Genomic DNA, 14,392 nt, shown 5'->3' on the forward strand with positions numbered 1-14,392 from the left:
TGGTTTGGTAAATACCTGCAGCAACGGGTCAATTACTCTTTACAGGAATGAAAGACTTTGCACGTTCATCGAACCACATGTCTTTGAAAAGTTTGCTCCGCTAGTTGAAAAGAACATTCTTGGCTGTTTGATACATGTTGTACTGCACAGCTCCGCGGCCCATCCGCAGTGTGAGTTTGCTGATGGTTCCGGCATAGCCGGCTCCTTGCTGGACCGTTTTGCCCCGCTTCCGTTACTTAAATGAACAACAACAACAACAATCGCCATCGCAGGAGCGTGCACATCACCAAGGAAACGCTGCAGTTCCTGGGCGACGACTACGAGGTGGTTCCGGGTGAGGGCGGCCAGCGACACCCATACCTGCGCGACCACAACATCGAGACGTACATCATCATTCCCAACGACAAGAAGCGCATGGCGCCGCCCGAGAACAACACATCGGCGGCGCTGCACGGCGTCGCCAAGGAGATACGCATCATGGGGCATGCAAACGCAAGGCGACACGTCAACATGAGGCAAGCGCCCGCGTTCTACGTAGTAGTGCGAGCATCGCTCTATCTTCCTTGTTTCATTCTGTATCCACATTCACTTCAACTTGTAAGGCACAGAAAATTTCATGAAATGAAAAAAAAAAAAAGAACGCCGTTGGTCCCGGGTTCAATCCCTGGACCAGGGTGAAGTATTCTTCAACTGCGATGCCTTCTGAGAAACCCGTATGAGTTACCTTTGTAACAAAGTGGCTATCGTCGGTTGGATGACAATCATTTCCTTTTAACTTGTAAAACAGTGTAACAAAAGCAAGGTACTAACGAAAAATAAAAAAAGGAGCGACGGACAGAACTGTCCGTCGTTGCAATACAATTGAGCTAACCGCAGCACACCACCCTGTTACCCATTATCTTCCCTCGTGTAGAATTGCGAACCCGGCGTTCGCAGGGTGCCCCATCCCTATATATTTTAATAATTTTCTCATCCCCTCGATATCCCTGTTTCTTTGCAAAATTTTCACCTGACCTTCGATGGTCTCTTTGTAGACAGCGTATTTTAGACCGGTGAATTGTGCGTTACAGATGAGTGGTAGTTAGCTTTGACAACTAACGCACCATGACCACCTGACGACGTTAGCGATCACTAATAGAAAACTTTAGGCCGCGACGTATCTGTAGGTTCAAATCCCGATGTGCAGCCGTATAGGTGACCGCCATCCAAACCGCAGTTTCCGTATATACCGAAAGACAACGCAAGAAACGGCTAGTGACGCTATTTTAGAACTTACGAACCAGCTTCCCATGATGCCACAGATGTTGTGCAATGACTAGTTCAGGTTAAACGTCGATAATTGAAAAATGTAAAATCGTTGCATTGAATATAATTTGGATTTTCAATATTGTATTCGCGAAATACTGGAAGTAGGCTTTGCCACACAATTAGGTTGCCTCGCATAATAAGATGGCCGACCGGTGAGCCGACGTTAGGCTCGCAAACAGCGATGACGTAGTGAGGAAGAGATGGTGGCGAGGATAGGCGGCACTGACTCGGGCGCTCCTGTGTCAATTCCGCTTTCAGGAAGGCGTCCGTTATCACATGTGGGGAAGCGCACTTGCAGAATTTCGCGCATTGCCTACTGAGAACTGTACGAAATTCCGGCAGAACCAGTCTCACGGTGACTGTCGACGTAATAATGCGATTAGCATTCAAGCAACGTAACGACGCTCCGTTATTGCTTAAGATGTTTACAATCTGTAGGGGGGGGGGGGGGGAGTAGGCTAAGAATGCCTGTACATAGAATTTATTTCTACGTAGGGACTATAGCGCACAACAGACAAATTACAATAAGAGAACAGTACGAGCAAGAAGAAACGGCAGAGCACGAACATACTTGATATCAAAAAGGACAAAAAAATGTATTTCGCAATGTCACCCACGAAGACACTGCACTTTTAAGCACATGGATGTAACTGAAGACACCAAGCACAGTTACGACTGTCGACGCATCACACTCTTTAAAAGTGACAAGAAACTCATTGGCTCAAAGCAAATATATATAAGAAAAAAACAGACATACCAATTGTAAAGTAATTAAGAGGTCTTAAGTACACCTATATCCGTTCAATACAGTAAAGAATTTCGTTGACCAGCGACGTAGGAATCGTTCCTCGCCATCACCAACCAACTGGTCCTCTAGGTAACTCCAGATTTGAATTCTAATGCGTTTTAGGATAATAAGCGTTGCTCGTTGTGGCTAGTCGCATTAATACGCCCACGCACCACAGTGCCACCACAGACCACAGCATCTGCACCTTCGGATGTTACAAAGAAAGCTTCACGAAACGCGGACCTACCAACCACAGTCAGTTGTGTCCCGCTGGCACTGTACAGTTGAGGTTTTACATCTATGACTTCGAAAGAATTACAGCGAGATTGCATTGGCGTCTTTTTCAGGCGTAAAACTCTTAATTTTTATTTTCAGCTGGAAGAGCATGCATTCTCACTTTTATCAGTCGGAGGCGTAATCTCCTTTCTTTCTTTTTTTCTTTTTTTTTTCGCGAGAGAAACGGCGTTTCTGATTCGGAGAGCAGGTGGCAGCACCACGCCAAAGTTGACGATATAGGCTAAGAATGCTAATAGTATTATTATAGTATTCCTGATTCGAAAAGGGCCATGATTTGTGGCGTGGAAAAGGCAGAGGTATTCATGACATTGCACGAAGACGAAATTAGTTCTACGGTTTCGCTTCCGCAAAAATTTAGAAAACAAAATATTCCTGCCGCGAATCTTGCTTTTATTCGTTAGTACTTCCCACTTTTTTTTTTTTTCGTTGCAGAAATAGTAAGAGAGTTCCACAAGCGCACTATATTAATGTCTTTTAGTTTCCATTTAAGTATACGTAGCGTACATAATTATCGACCAAATGCTCCGAAATTATTGCTCAATATTTCTTTCTTTATATAGAATGCAGGGCCTATATTTACACATTATATTTCGTATGCAAGAGCAGTTCGTAACAAAAGAAATCGTGGTAACGATCACATCAAGACCAAACCAAGACCGACGACAGAGCGAAAGGCCCCAGGACTTTATTTATTTTATTTTATTTTTACTTAAAACAACATATTGTATCCGTCCAAAAAGGGACTCCTTATTTGCAAATCTTAGGAACGAAGCTGGACGGATGCGCTCAGTCCTGAGCTGATGCCAACGGCACTCGAGCGCAAAGGAAGCCGACTGAAATCGCTGCAGCTCTAACAAGCAGAATTATTCAGTCGCGGTGATTTTACTACCGTGAGCTCTATGTGTATATGTACGTGACATATATTGACATATGTAAGATGGAGCCGTAAGTGCAGGACAAGCTGTGAGAGGCGCACGTTGAAAAACATCCGCTTCTGCTGCTGCTGCTTACCAAGGAAAGGCCTCGTAAAATCGAAAGCACACAGTAAAGATATATGCAAGCACGAGGATGGGGGCGAACGAGGCAATGCAGGCGGAAGGTGCGCGCACTGTTCCTTCGGTGTTTGCGTCCCTTCCAACCTTATTCGGGATGTTTACATATTCCGCCGTGTTCCCCGTTTCCGCGAGTAGGAAAAACAAGCTGCCCCGATAGTATTTGCTCGGAAGCCCCCTATAAGTCAGCTTCTACGGATCGCGCACACATTCCGAGACATCTATATATATATATATATATATATATATATATATATATATATATATATATATATATATATATATATATATATATACGATCCTTATTTCGCTCTCCCGTCATTTCAGTTTTACGTGCACGGTGGCAAATTCTCATAACTGCGCGCCATCCGTCGCGCGTGTAACCCCCCTTTGTTGTTTCAGGGCTCTCGATCTCTCCTCCGCGGCTTCGCCCCCGCGCGCAGACACAACAAATCACCCGCATAACAAGCGTCGTGGCTTATCGATGCTGCTGCTGCTGCTGCTGCTACGCCGCCTCCTCTCTTATTTGTTTTTAAATTCTCGCCGCGAAGGCAACAACAATTTATGCAGGCAGCTTCCTCACCACGCGCACTGGGCGCTCCCACCATGGCAACCTATATATGGTTTACTTTATTTGCTTGCAGTAGCAGCAGCCGGCCAAGATATTAAAAAAAACAGTAAGAGAGAGAAGTGTGAAAGAGAAAAGAGGATTACGCTGAGAGAATAGTCTGGACCAAGCCTTGCTGTATATGCGCGCACTCTTGGGAAACGCTGCTGCGTTCAGGGGGAACGGCGAGGATGATGCGTGTGTGTTTGTGTAGAGGCGGGATGAAGCTGCGTTGCATTATTCATGATCGCGTCATCGTCTTCCCGCAGGACCAAGGGCTACTCGGGCGGCGAGAAGAAGAAGAACTCGCAGGAGGAAGTGAACGACTACCTGTCGCACGCGATCGACGCCCACAGCATCGAGCAGCTACGCGCCGAGCACTGCAAGAAGCTGACGCTCACTTTCCACAAGGCCGATGTCGAGGAGAAGGTGCGTCGTTGCCCTTGGTTTGCTGCGGTTGCAGTTGCGATCTGTGCCGGCCTATTTCGCGCGACGGTATTACACGGCGATTAGACTATCGTGCCGATTTATCTGGTCTCTTACTTCTGGAATGCGGGAACGTGACTGCATGCGCGCGTGCGCGTCAGTCTCTCGCTGCAAGAAATTAAAATAATGAGAAATTATTGAAAAAAGTGGGTATGTTGTGTATATTTTTAAAACTATTTCTTCCTTCCTTTCTTTTTCATTTATTTTTCCTTGAGTGACGAATTTCGGGATTTTGGGATAGCCGGCTCGGACGTATCTTCTCATGCTGCTGCATCTAAATAAAAAAAAAGAAAAAAGAAAAAAAGAAAAATAAAGAAAGAAAAGAAAAAAAAGCAACGACAACAACACAAAAATACACGGAGAAATATAATCACAGCATGGACAAGACGTAAACGGTGAGCTCCACTAGTGGGCTACATCCATACTGTGCTTGTCCGTGCGTTTTAATGCGATAGCATTATAGGCAGATTGCATCCAGTGGCGTCACTATACAGGGTCAGCGGCACCCGAGGCAGTATCACCCTGCCCGTCTCGTTTCAATCAATGAAATACAATTTTGTCATCGTGGCTTGCTTCAGCGTAGAGTTTGCTCTGTAACTAATGACTAATTATTTGTATTTCGTTTTGAAATGTCCAAAGTAACGAGTGCTCCACACAACTCCCGATTCAGCACGACATCGCATCGGAAGCGCATATTTACGTTTTTGTTGTGTGTCAGCCGGGCAGAAAAACAGGAGTGTGCACTTTTTCCAATAAAAAAAAAAGAACACCCCCCCCCAAAAAAAAAATAAACAGTGCAAAAGGTTTTCATCAGATGAATCTCCAGCTTATCAACATAAACGTGCACATAATACACGAGAAATACAAGCTTTGAGCGTGTAGAAAGAGCTGTGGCGATAGCGTGTACGCACAGTGTATGAATAGCCATTTGCGGTACACATTGGATGCGTAGCCACGCCTGTTTATGCAAGGATATATTATCCGCATTTTTAAGTGAAGTTGAAAGAAGCACCTCGCAAAGCGGAAACTTGAGAGGAAAACGACAATGAGCCAGAAATAGTAGGTGACTAGGCGAAAAGAAATACAGCCTCAGTCATGTAGCGTCTGTAAAAGAGCTATCGTAAAAGAAGTTATGGCACGAATTTACGCTAATCTCGCACTATCCGCTCGAGCAATCGTCCCCGATGGGGAAGTATTTCTATACAGCAGTTACAACGAGTGCTACGGCAATGTATCTGCGAAACATTTTATGCATGCTCTCACTGGCGACGTCTGTAATGTATATTCCATTTCAACTACACGTTCTGAAGCACGTCACTAATACCCCTGTCACACGGGCACTAGAAAGTCTTTTGAGCAAAAAGACTTCTCCCGAAAAAGAATTTCGCCCGCAGACACACGACAGGGAGCGATCTCTTTTTCAGAAGCGGTCTTTTCTGGAAGAGGAGTTCCCCGATCTCCTTTACGGCCGAAAAGGAGTAGCCTCGAAACCAGTGGGCACTAGTAATTATCATATATTAAAGAAAGTAAGCAAATGCGTAATTTTCTGTCGCTTAGGCTCATCATAAAAAATAATTTTATGTCTCGCAGAAGGTGTAGTAAACCCAGTAATGCTCATTTTCTTCTGTACTCTCGCAAGCAGGTCGAACGGGCTGGGGATGTCACGTGATGACGCTCTTTAAACTACTACAATAAATCTTTATATTAACGTTTCTTATGTTAAATTTATTTGAAAAACGTGTAAACAATAGGTTTTCACTTTATATTTTGAGATACATAAGTTATTTTTGGCCGATATTGTTTCGAACGCTAGCGCCACGTTTTCGGTAGCGTGTACAGAAGGAAACACTAGAAGGAGATCGTCGGCGCCGTGTGTCTGCTGCGCAACACCTCTTCATTCAAAAGTCTTTCAACTTGGTGAAAGACCGCTTGCGTAAAAGAGTTTTTGCGTGCTCGTGTGACAGAGGTATAAGCTTTGCTATAGGCACGCAACCAACAAAAATTGCCACTTTTTCGTTTTCTGTAGTGAGCGCATAGTGTCACTGTTCCACTGATCGAAAGTAGCCCGGCGCCTTATGGCTTCTCTGACGACTAATTCTTCACCATTTCTACCCCCTCCCCCTCTTAAGCGCTGCACCCGGGTCGGTCCCATAGTTTATAACGGAACGACTGCCTTTTTATTGCGATAGCAATTATATGGACACTTCAACGTGATTTCTGCCGTCGTCGTCGCCGTCGCCGTGAGGTTCCGCATAGATAAAATCTTCGTCGCGCGCCGTATGCCCGAGCGGAAGCGTGCGGGGACGCGCGCTATCACGGAGAGCGAACGCACTCAATCTCCCAAGCGCAAGCAAGGAAGCCAGCGCCGGAGGGAGCGGGGGGGGGGGGGGGGGGGAGGCGCACTTCTACTCTGCCAACAACCGCGCTCGTCGCTCGCCCACACCGTCTCTTATCTGCACACGGCTCTGACCTTTATGCGCTGTGCATTCGCCGCTCAGTTTCCGGTGAAGCGATAGACAGCACGTACCTTCGCCCGCTGCGGCGTATGCGCTTGCTGCCAGCGTTTTGACAGTCGTTGTCTGCAGTCATTCAGTGTGATCTATTCATGTTTGTGCGCGCTCACACCACGCTTGTTCATTCAGTTAGTAAGAGTCGGGCCACATTTTCCAACGCACGCTACAAATGCAATGCTGCCCGGATCGGCAGTGCAGCGCTACAGGTGTGTCCCTTCGCACGCGCTGCCCACGGGAAGCGCTTCTCATCAACCCCACCGTTTCACATGCGCCTTCTCGTGGTCATCGAGTCTCTCTTCATGTCGGTCTACTTACGCCGCAGCACACCTGCTTACTTAATCAGCTCATGTTTACTACAATTCATATTGCTGCCAAAGCCGCTCACCTTACTTCGTATGACATTGCTGTTCGTACGACATTGCTGACATTCATTGCTTCACCCTTAGGGCGAAACTGTGACATTTTTTATTACGGACGTTATCACCGTATTATTGACGGCAAATTACGGACTTTTTACAGTGTACCAGCAGGGTGGGAAGGAATTTTTATTTTACTATTGTATCTGAAAAAAAAATGCATGATGACTGCTGAAATCATACCCTTATCCCTTAGGAATTCAAGATTACAAATCTAGCACGGTCCAAAAGAAACACGAGTCACGTAATTTTCCTAGTACAAAGACATATTTGGTCCACATTATGCCTGCAAATTTTCTAGTTTCCGGCACCGCGATAGGAGAATCAAATTAAGACGACACGATTTCGGTCATGTTGTTTACGTGGTAATGATAATTACGTGGCCTTTATACAGGTCGAATACTACGCTGCCGATCCGTGATCCATTTCAACGCGCCGTGCAGTATTGATTTGTCAAAAAGCCGTGAGAAATAAGACAGTGCTGTATATTCATATTCGCTTGAACAAGCCCAGCCGCGTGGATACGTAGGCCTATTTACGGTTGACCTGTCCTATTACTCACCTGCTGTGTTTTAAACCTCAACATATAACTTAGCAGTAAATTAAGTTACCAAAAATGTAAAGAAGTGGTACACGTTTGTAAAACGTGAAGGCGAAAGCCTGCCATGGCTGTGAAAGAAGACGACGACGAACGCGCGAGCAGTGGCATGAGCGCGTCTCTGTGACCACGTGACGTGTGTAATCAGACACGCACTAGGCACACCTTTCTCAAGCCAGAACCGTGGAGCAGCCATGGCTTCAGGGATCTAGAGAATATGGTAAAACGTTCGATAAACTGCCGTCTCTGTAATGTACCAGAAACCATAGAACACTGCTTTATTGATTGCAAGGATGCCATATTGTTTTGGGACGTTCTCCAAAGGACTTTAAAAAGGATCTTGATATAAAGGCTTATACAATACGATATCTGATACCACCTCAATGTGACGATGTGCCTTTTGACTTGCTCCTACTTATGGCGTTGCTCAGTTTATGGAAAACTCGCATGCTAGACCGGAATGCAGAACCAATTGTATCTTCGAAGTCACATTTCATTCGGATGATTTCACAACTGAAAGACTTTTATGATCAGAGAGACTCCCAACCAGACTGGTATCCATTGTTGATGAAGTGTATCCTTTTGCCCCCCTTTTAGAGAACTCTTACTGTAATAACTGTACTGTGAAGTGTTTGTTTTGTGCTTGTAGACGTGGCTAAGACTGTTTTGGCCGCTATGCAAATATCTTACGTATTCGAAATAAATACCATGAAAGAAAAAAAAAAGCCATGGCTTCAGGGAAGCGTGCTCGTCTCGCGCCACGGAGGCCCAGGTTCGATTCCCACCCAGACCGAGATGTACGCAATTTACTTTTCAATTACACTAATTTACTTTGGAACCTCCCTGAGAAATGGGACCTCAATTCTAGGATTTTTAGGCGTTTTTTTTTTCTCTTTGCGGCGTCGGAATGAACCAGGCGAATGTGTTCCGAATGCTCGATGTACCGAGTCGTTTCTGCGATTGTCGCGTATGCTTCTTTTTATTGCGATAGCAATTATATGGACACTCCAAAGCAGATTTCTGCCGTCGGCGTCGCCGTCGCCGTCGCCGTGATGTTCCGTATGACGTCAATGGAGATGAAATCGTCGCCGCGCGCCGAACGCTGTATGTGCGAGTGAAAGGGCGCGAGGGACGCGCGCTTTCACGGGGAGTGAACGCACGGCGGAGAACAAACGCGCGTTCTGCGCCGTGCTCCCTTAATGGCTGCAGAAGTAGGCGTCTCTTTCCTCCTTTACAATCACCATATATGTATCCTTTACAATCACCATATATGTAGAGCAAACGCGCCTTCTTCCGACGAGCGAAAGGCCTTGGGGGGGAGGGGGAGGGAAGAGAGGCGACGTTTAGCTGCGGCACCAAGTGTCTAGTTATATCAGAGGCTCCGGCAACAGTCACCAACGCCGCACAAATTTTGTGCGAACGCGGGCAAAACGGCGACGGCGTCGACAACAGTTCTGCGTGTTGCCGGTGCTGCTGCATGTCCAAGTTTATACAGCTGATAAAGCTACTATCATTACTCCGTATAGCTCTCTACAAATTTGCTATCGCAATTGATGCTTCGCCTTTCAGGTGAAACTGCGACAACTTTTAGGAGCGAAGCTCCTTACAGCGGCAGCCGTTCCGTCCCCGTCGTTGTAGTAGTAGTGTGTAATAGGAATCGGTATAGAACACGAAAGTGAAACGTGTCTTCACAGAAGTAGTGTAATGTTTATTGCACATTGATATATAATGTCTATTGCTGTTTTGTGGCTAAAGCGCCCTTAGGCGTTGATGCACCCACGCTGACGCCTGGTGGCACGTCTCCTCCATCACGACTACCAACGTCGATGACCATGAGCAACCGTCGTGCATATGGAAGCTGCACTACGCTGCACACGCTAGCACAACGCGAAAGACGAAGCACGTAACTGACACACTAATACAACGCGCAAGACAAAGCACGTAACTGAATCGTCACCGAGTCAAATCAGCGCGTACAGCGCGTCGTAATTGCAGCCTCCGCGATCAACTTCAGAAACATTTTCAGAGCTAATTGCGGAGGCCACGCTCCGCTGTGCTGAGTACGGTGAACGCCACCTAGGTGGCGTTGGTAGTGCTTCTTGATGCCAGCGTCCCTTCGAATGCTGGCATCGAGGCGTCGTAGTGCTGAGACCACCGAAGCGTTCACTGTCGGTGCGCGTTAAGGCCGGAATACATGAAGCGAATAACCGGCGTCCGAGCGAAGAACTTCGTCGGGCGGCGAACGTCCGACGGCCGGCGTCAAGAAATTTGCCGTCCGCAGCCGATCTGCCTGTCCAAACATTTTCGTCGGGTGAACGCCGCCGCCGGAAGCGTCTAGCGCGCAGCGGTGGACGACAGCCAATCAGGAGGCACTAGTTCCGGTCGCAATGCATGCTGGTGTTTCGCGCGCGCGCGCCTTTTCGCGTCGTCTGCAATCGCGTTGGTGTTGCCGTGTCTGCATGTCTCTGCACCGATTGAGTAGTTCCTAGTATGATCTCTCAGGAATCGCGTTGTATTTGTACATCCCATATCCGCTGATCTGCGAGGAAACAGACAAGCAGTGCAAGCTCTCTACAACAACCTTCAACAGAAATCTTCTGATCTCAGAGGCCACATGCTGTCGTCATGCCTATCTCCCGACTTCCCCGATAGATGGCGCTGGCATCGGATATTTCTTTCGCTAGGCTTAGACGCGTTCGAAACGAGAAGCGATCTCGAAAACTACTCAAGGTTATCCATAATACTCTGTCGTCGAAGCGGCCTGAGACTAAGCGAAAGCCGTTTACGCAGTCATTTGCTTCCAACTAAGTGAATTCTACAAGGACAACGCCAAATTCAGTTCGAAGCGGGCGGCCGGGACCGCCGCCAACACGGCGGCCAACGCGCGGCGGCGTTCGCCGCATGTATTGCAACACAGCAAACATCCTGCGTCGTGTCGCCGCGTCGTTACTTGACGCGTGAAGTTCGTCGAGAAAGTTCGCTCCATGTATCCCGGGCTTTAGTGTCATAATGCAGTACTTCTCTTTTCTGCTCGTGCCGTCCGTCGTGTAGTAGTAGTGTGTAACCAGTCTGAGAAAAATGAGAAAAAAAATTTGCCGCGTATCTGCGTGCTTCGCTGCAAATGTCGTCGAAAGACGATAGTCTTTTGCCGGCCGTACTACATGAGTGCTGGTCTGATCCGCGGCCACCCGTGATGCTGTTCTCGTACCATTTCCGTCCTGGCATGAAGGTTTGTTTGAACAGATTTCATTTTACCGCATTATTTCATCAAGCGGCCATTTATGTTTTGCCCTGCCCCAGACAGCGCTTCCTTTATGTTGAATCGGCCGCATCTGGCTGGCATTGATAAAATTGAGGAGGCGCTGCGTGAGACATGGACGCCATCTGGCAATACATCGGGAAACATGAGCTTGTGCAGAGGGTTTCCTTCCTCCATGGCAGAGGGCGCTCGTCGGCGCGCAGTCGGGGAACGTCGTTCGTCGGCGCGCATAGCATGGCATTTTCAGCGCAGCTTAAGAAACTAGGGTCTTTAGAGTTACGTATCTATGTATTTTCTATTAAAGGAACACACCTCCTAATACTTACCTAGTGATGTTGCGCCTCAGATATGCGTAATATTTACTTTGTGATCGATAACGTTCATAAGTATGAACAGCCGTACCAGTTTAAGTAGTGTGGGCGGTAAGTAAGTGGTCCAACTTTGGCCGGGTGGCTGAATCGGGTGACAGAAAGACAAACAGACAGACAGACCAAATTTTCAGCGTTTAAGTTCCCCAAGAAAGACTATCGTCTTTAAAAATTCCGAAGTTGTGTCCGTAGCGCGGAATCGAACCAGGGACCCCTCGCTTCCGAGCGCGCGGCGTTAGCCCACTACGCCACGAAGCGCACATAGACACACGCACCACGATGGCAATAAATACCCAACATTAACGAAAGGCCGCGTTTCTAGCGCGTTTCTAACGCGTTTGTGCTAGCGCGTTACGGCCCGTGTAAGAAGCTGGTGTAAGACGCTGTGGCCTCTCCGCCTTACCTTCAACGCATTTCGAACGCGCTGCCCAAGGCGGTGGCAAGTCAAGTTCAAGTCGAGGAGCGTTTATGAATACGGGGGGTATACTCTCTCAGCAGTCATGTGATGGCGTCGGTAAACGCGGTGCACGTTCCGGCATGTGTAAATGGCTGCGTAAGACGCTGTGGCCGCTCCCCCTTACTAGAGAGTACTGAACGTTTCTAACGCGTTTGTGCTAGCGTCCCCTTAAGCGGGAGATCCGATGATTCCCTCCGGAGCTTCGCCCACTCATCATCATTCACCCCGTGGATATCCTGTGAATATTTTTTTAGGAGCGAAGCTCCTTAGGGTGTGGGTCTGTCCCTCCTCTGTAGTATGTAGTAGTAGTAGTAGTAGTAGTCGTCGTCGTAGTAGTAGGTAGTCACGTCTACTTGTATGAAAAAACATGAGCAACCGTCGTGCATATGGAAGCTGCACTACGCTGCACACGCTAGCACAACGCGAAAGACGAAGCACGTAACTGACACACTAATACAACGCGCAAGACAAAGCACGTAACTGAATAGTCACCGAGTCAAATCAGCGCGTACAGCGCGTCGTAATTGCAGCCTCCGCGATCAACTTCAGAAACATTTTCAGAGCTAATTGCGGAGGCCACGCTCCGCTGTGCTGAGTACGGTGAACGCCACCTAGGTGGCGTTGGTAGTGCTTCTTGATGCCAGCGTCCCTTCGAATGCTGGCATCGAGGCGTCGTAGTGCTGAGATCACCGAAGCGTTCACTGTCGGTGCGCGTTAGTGTCATAATGCAGTACTTCTCTTTTATTGCGATAGCAATTATATGGACACTCAAAAACAGACTTCTGCCGTCGGCGTCGCCGTCGCCGTCGCCGTGAGGTTCCGTATGACGTCAATGGAGATGAAATCGGCGCCGATGATAAGTGGTTCTTGAGGGAAAGGGAAAGGTTGGCGCTATCTTCTGCAGCCCTTGAGGGAGCACGGCTCAGCGCCAATCGGCGCCGCGAGAAGTGGTTCTTGAGGGAAAGGGAAAGGTTGGCGCTATCTTCTGCAGCCCTTGAGGGAGCACGGCTCAGCGCCATCGGCGCCGGTAAGTGGTTCTTGAGGGAAAGGGAAAGGTTGGCGCTATCTTCTGCAGCCCTTGAGGGAGCACGGCTCAGCGCCAATCGGCGCCGCGCGCCGAACGCTGTATGTGCGAGTGAAAGGGCGCGAGGGGCGCGTCTTTCACGGGGAGTGAACGCACGGCGGAGAACAAACGCGCGTTCTGCGCCGTGCTCGCTTAAGGGCTGCAGAAGTAGGCGTCTCTGCTCTCCTTCACAATCACCATGTATGTAGAGCAAACGCGCCTTCTTCGGACGAGCGAGAGGCCGTGGGAAGGGGGAGGGAAGGGAGGCGACGTTTAGCTGCGGCACGCAGTGCCTATTTATATCAGAGGCTCCGGCAACAGTCACCAACGCCGCACGCATTTTGAGCGAACGCGGGCAAAACGCGGATGGCGTCGACAACAGTTCTGCGTGTTGCCGATGCTGCTGCATGTCCAAGTTTATACAGCTGATAAAGCTAATATCATTACTCCGTATAGCTCTCTACAAGTTTGCTATCGCAATTGATGCTTCACCTTTCAGGTGAAACTGCGACAACTTTTTTCTGCTCGTAGGCGGCGGCATCGCCCCGAGCAAGAGCGCGGGTACACGGAGGATTGTTAGATATATAAGGCGCGTCTGTGTAGCTCTCTGCAAATGCGTTTGTGGCGCAATGGGTTAAACGCTCGGTTATCTATCGTCGCGGACCGAGAGGTCGTGGGTTCGATTTCCAAATTTTGCATGTTTGTGGAACTTTTTCTTCTGGTTTCTTTCTTTGTATTATGTTCTATGACGTATTTCCGTGACGGAAATACGTCAGTGAAGTCTTGGTGGACCCCGGCATAAAACACTTTCGTGTTAAAAAATTGAATGTTGTATCCGTAGCGCGGAATCGAACCAGGGACCCCTCGCTTCCGAACGCGCGGCGCTAACCACTACGCCACGAAGCGCACATGGACACATGCACCACGATGACAATAAATACCCAACATTAACGAAAGACTGCGCGTTTCTAACGCGTTTGTGCTAGCGCGTTACGGCCCGTGTAAGAAGCTGGTGTAAGATGCTGTGGCCTCTCCGCCTTACCCCCGTATTCATAAACGCTCCTCGACTTGAACTTGACTTGCCACCGCCTTGGGCAGCGCGTTTCGAACGCGCTGCCCAAGGCGGTGGCAAGTCAAGTTCAAGTCGAGGAGCGTTTATGAATACGGGGGTTATACTCTTT

At 48.2% G+C, this 14,392-nt stretch overlaps 1 protein-coding gene across 4 annotated transcripts in view; it reads left to right on the plus strand.

Moving 5' to 3' along the window:
* LOC119442339 (adenylate cyclase type 5-like) overlaps positions 1-14,392 on the plus strand; it is a 347,702-nt gene that overhangs the window by 277,253 nt on the left and 56,057 nt on the right. For all 4 annotated transcript variants that reach the window (XM_049662064.1, XM_037707182.2, XM_037707185.2 and 1 more), the window contains 2 exons: positions 273-515; positions 4,321-4,480. In XM_049662064.1, coding sequence (XP_049518021.1) covers positions 273-515; positions 4,321-4,480 — 403 coding nt within the window. The remainder of the gene's footprint in view (positions 1-272; positions 516-4,320; positions 4,481-14,392) is intronic.

Source organism: Dermacentor silvarum, chromosome 2 (assembly GCF_013339745.2).
Source record: "Dermacentor silvarum isolate Dsil-2018 chromosome 2, BIME_Dsil_1.4, whole genome shotgun sequence".
NCBI classification, from domain to species: Eukaryota; Metazoa; Arthropoda; class Arachnida; order Ixodida; family Ixodidae; genus Dermacentor; species Dermacentor silvarum.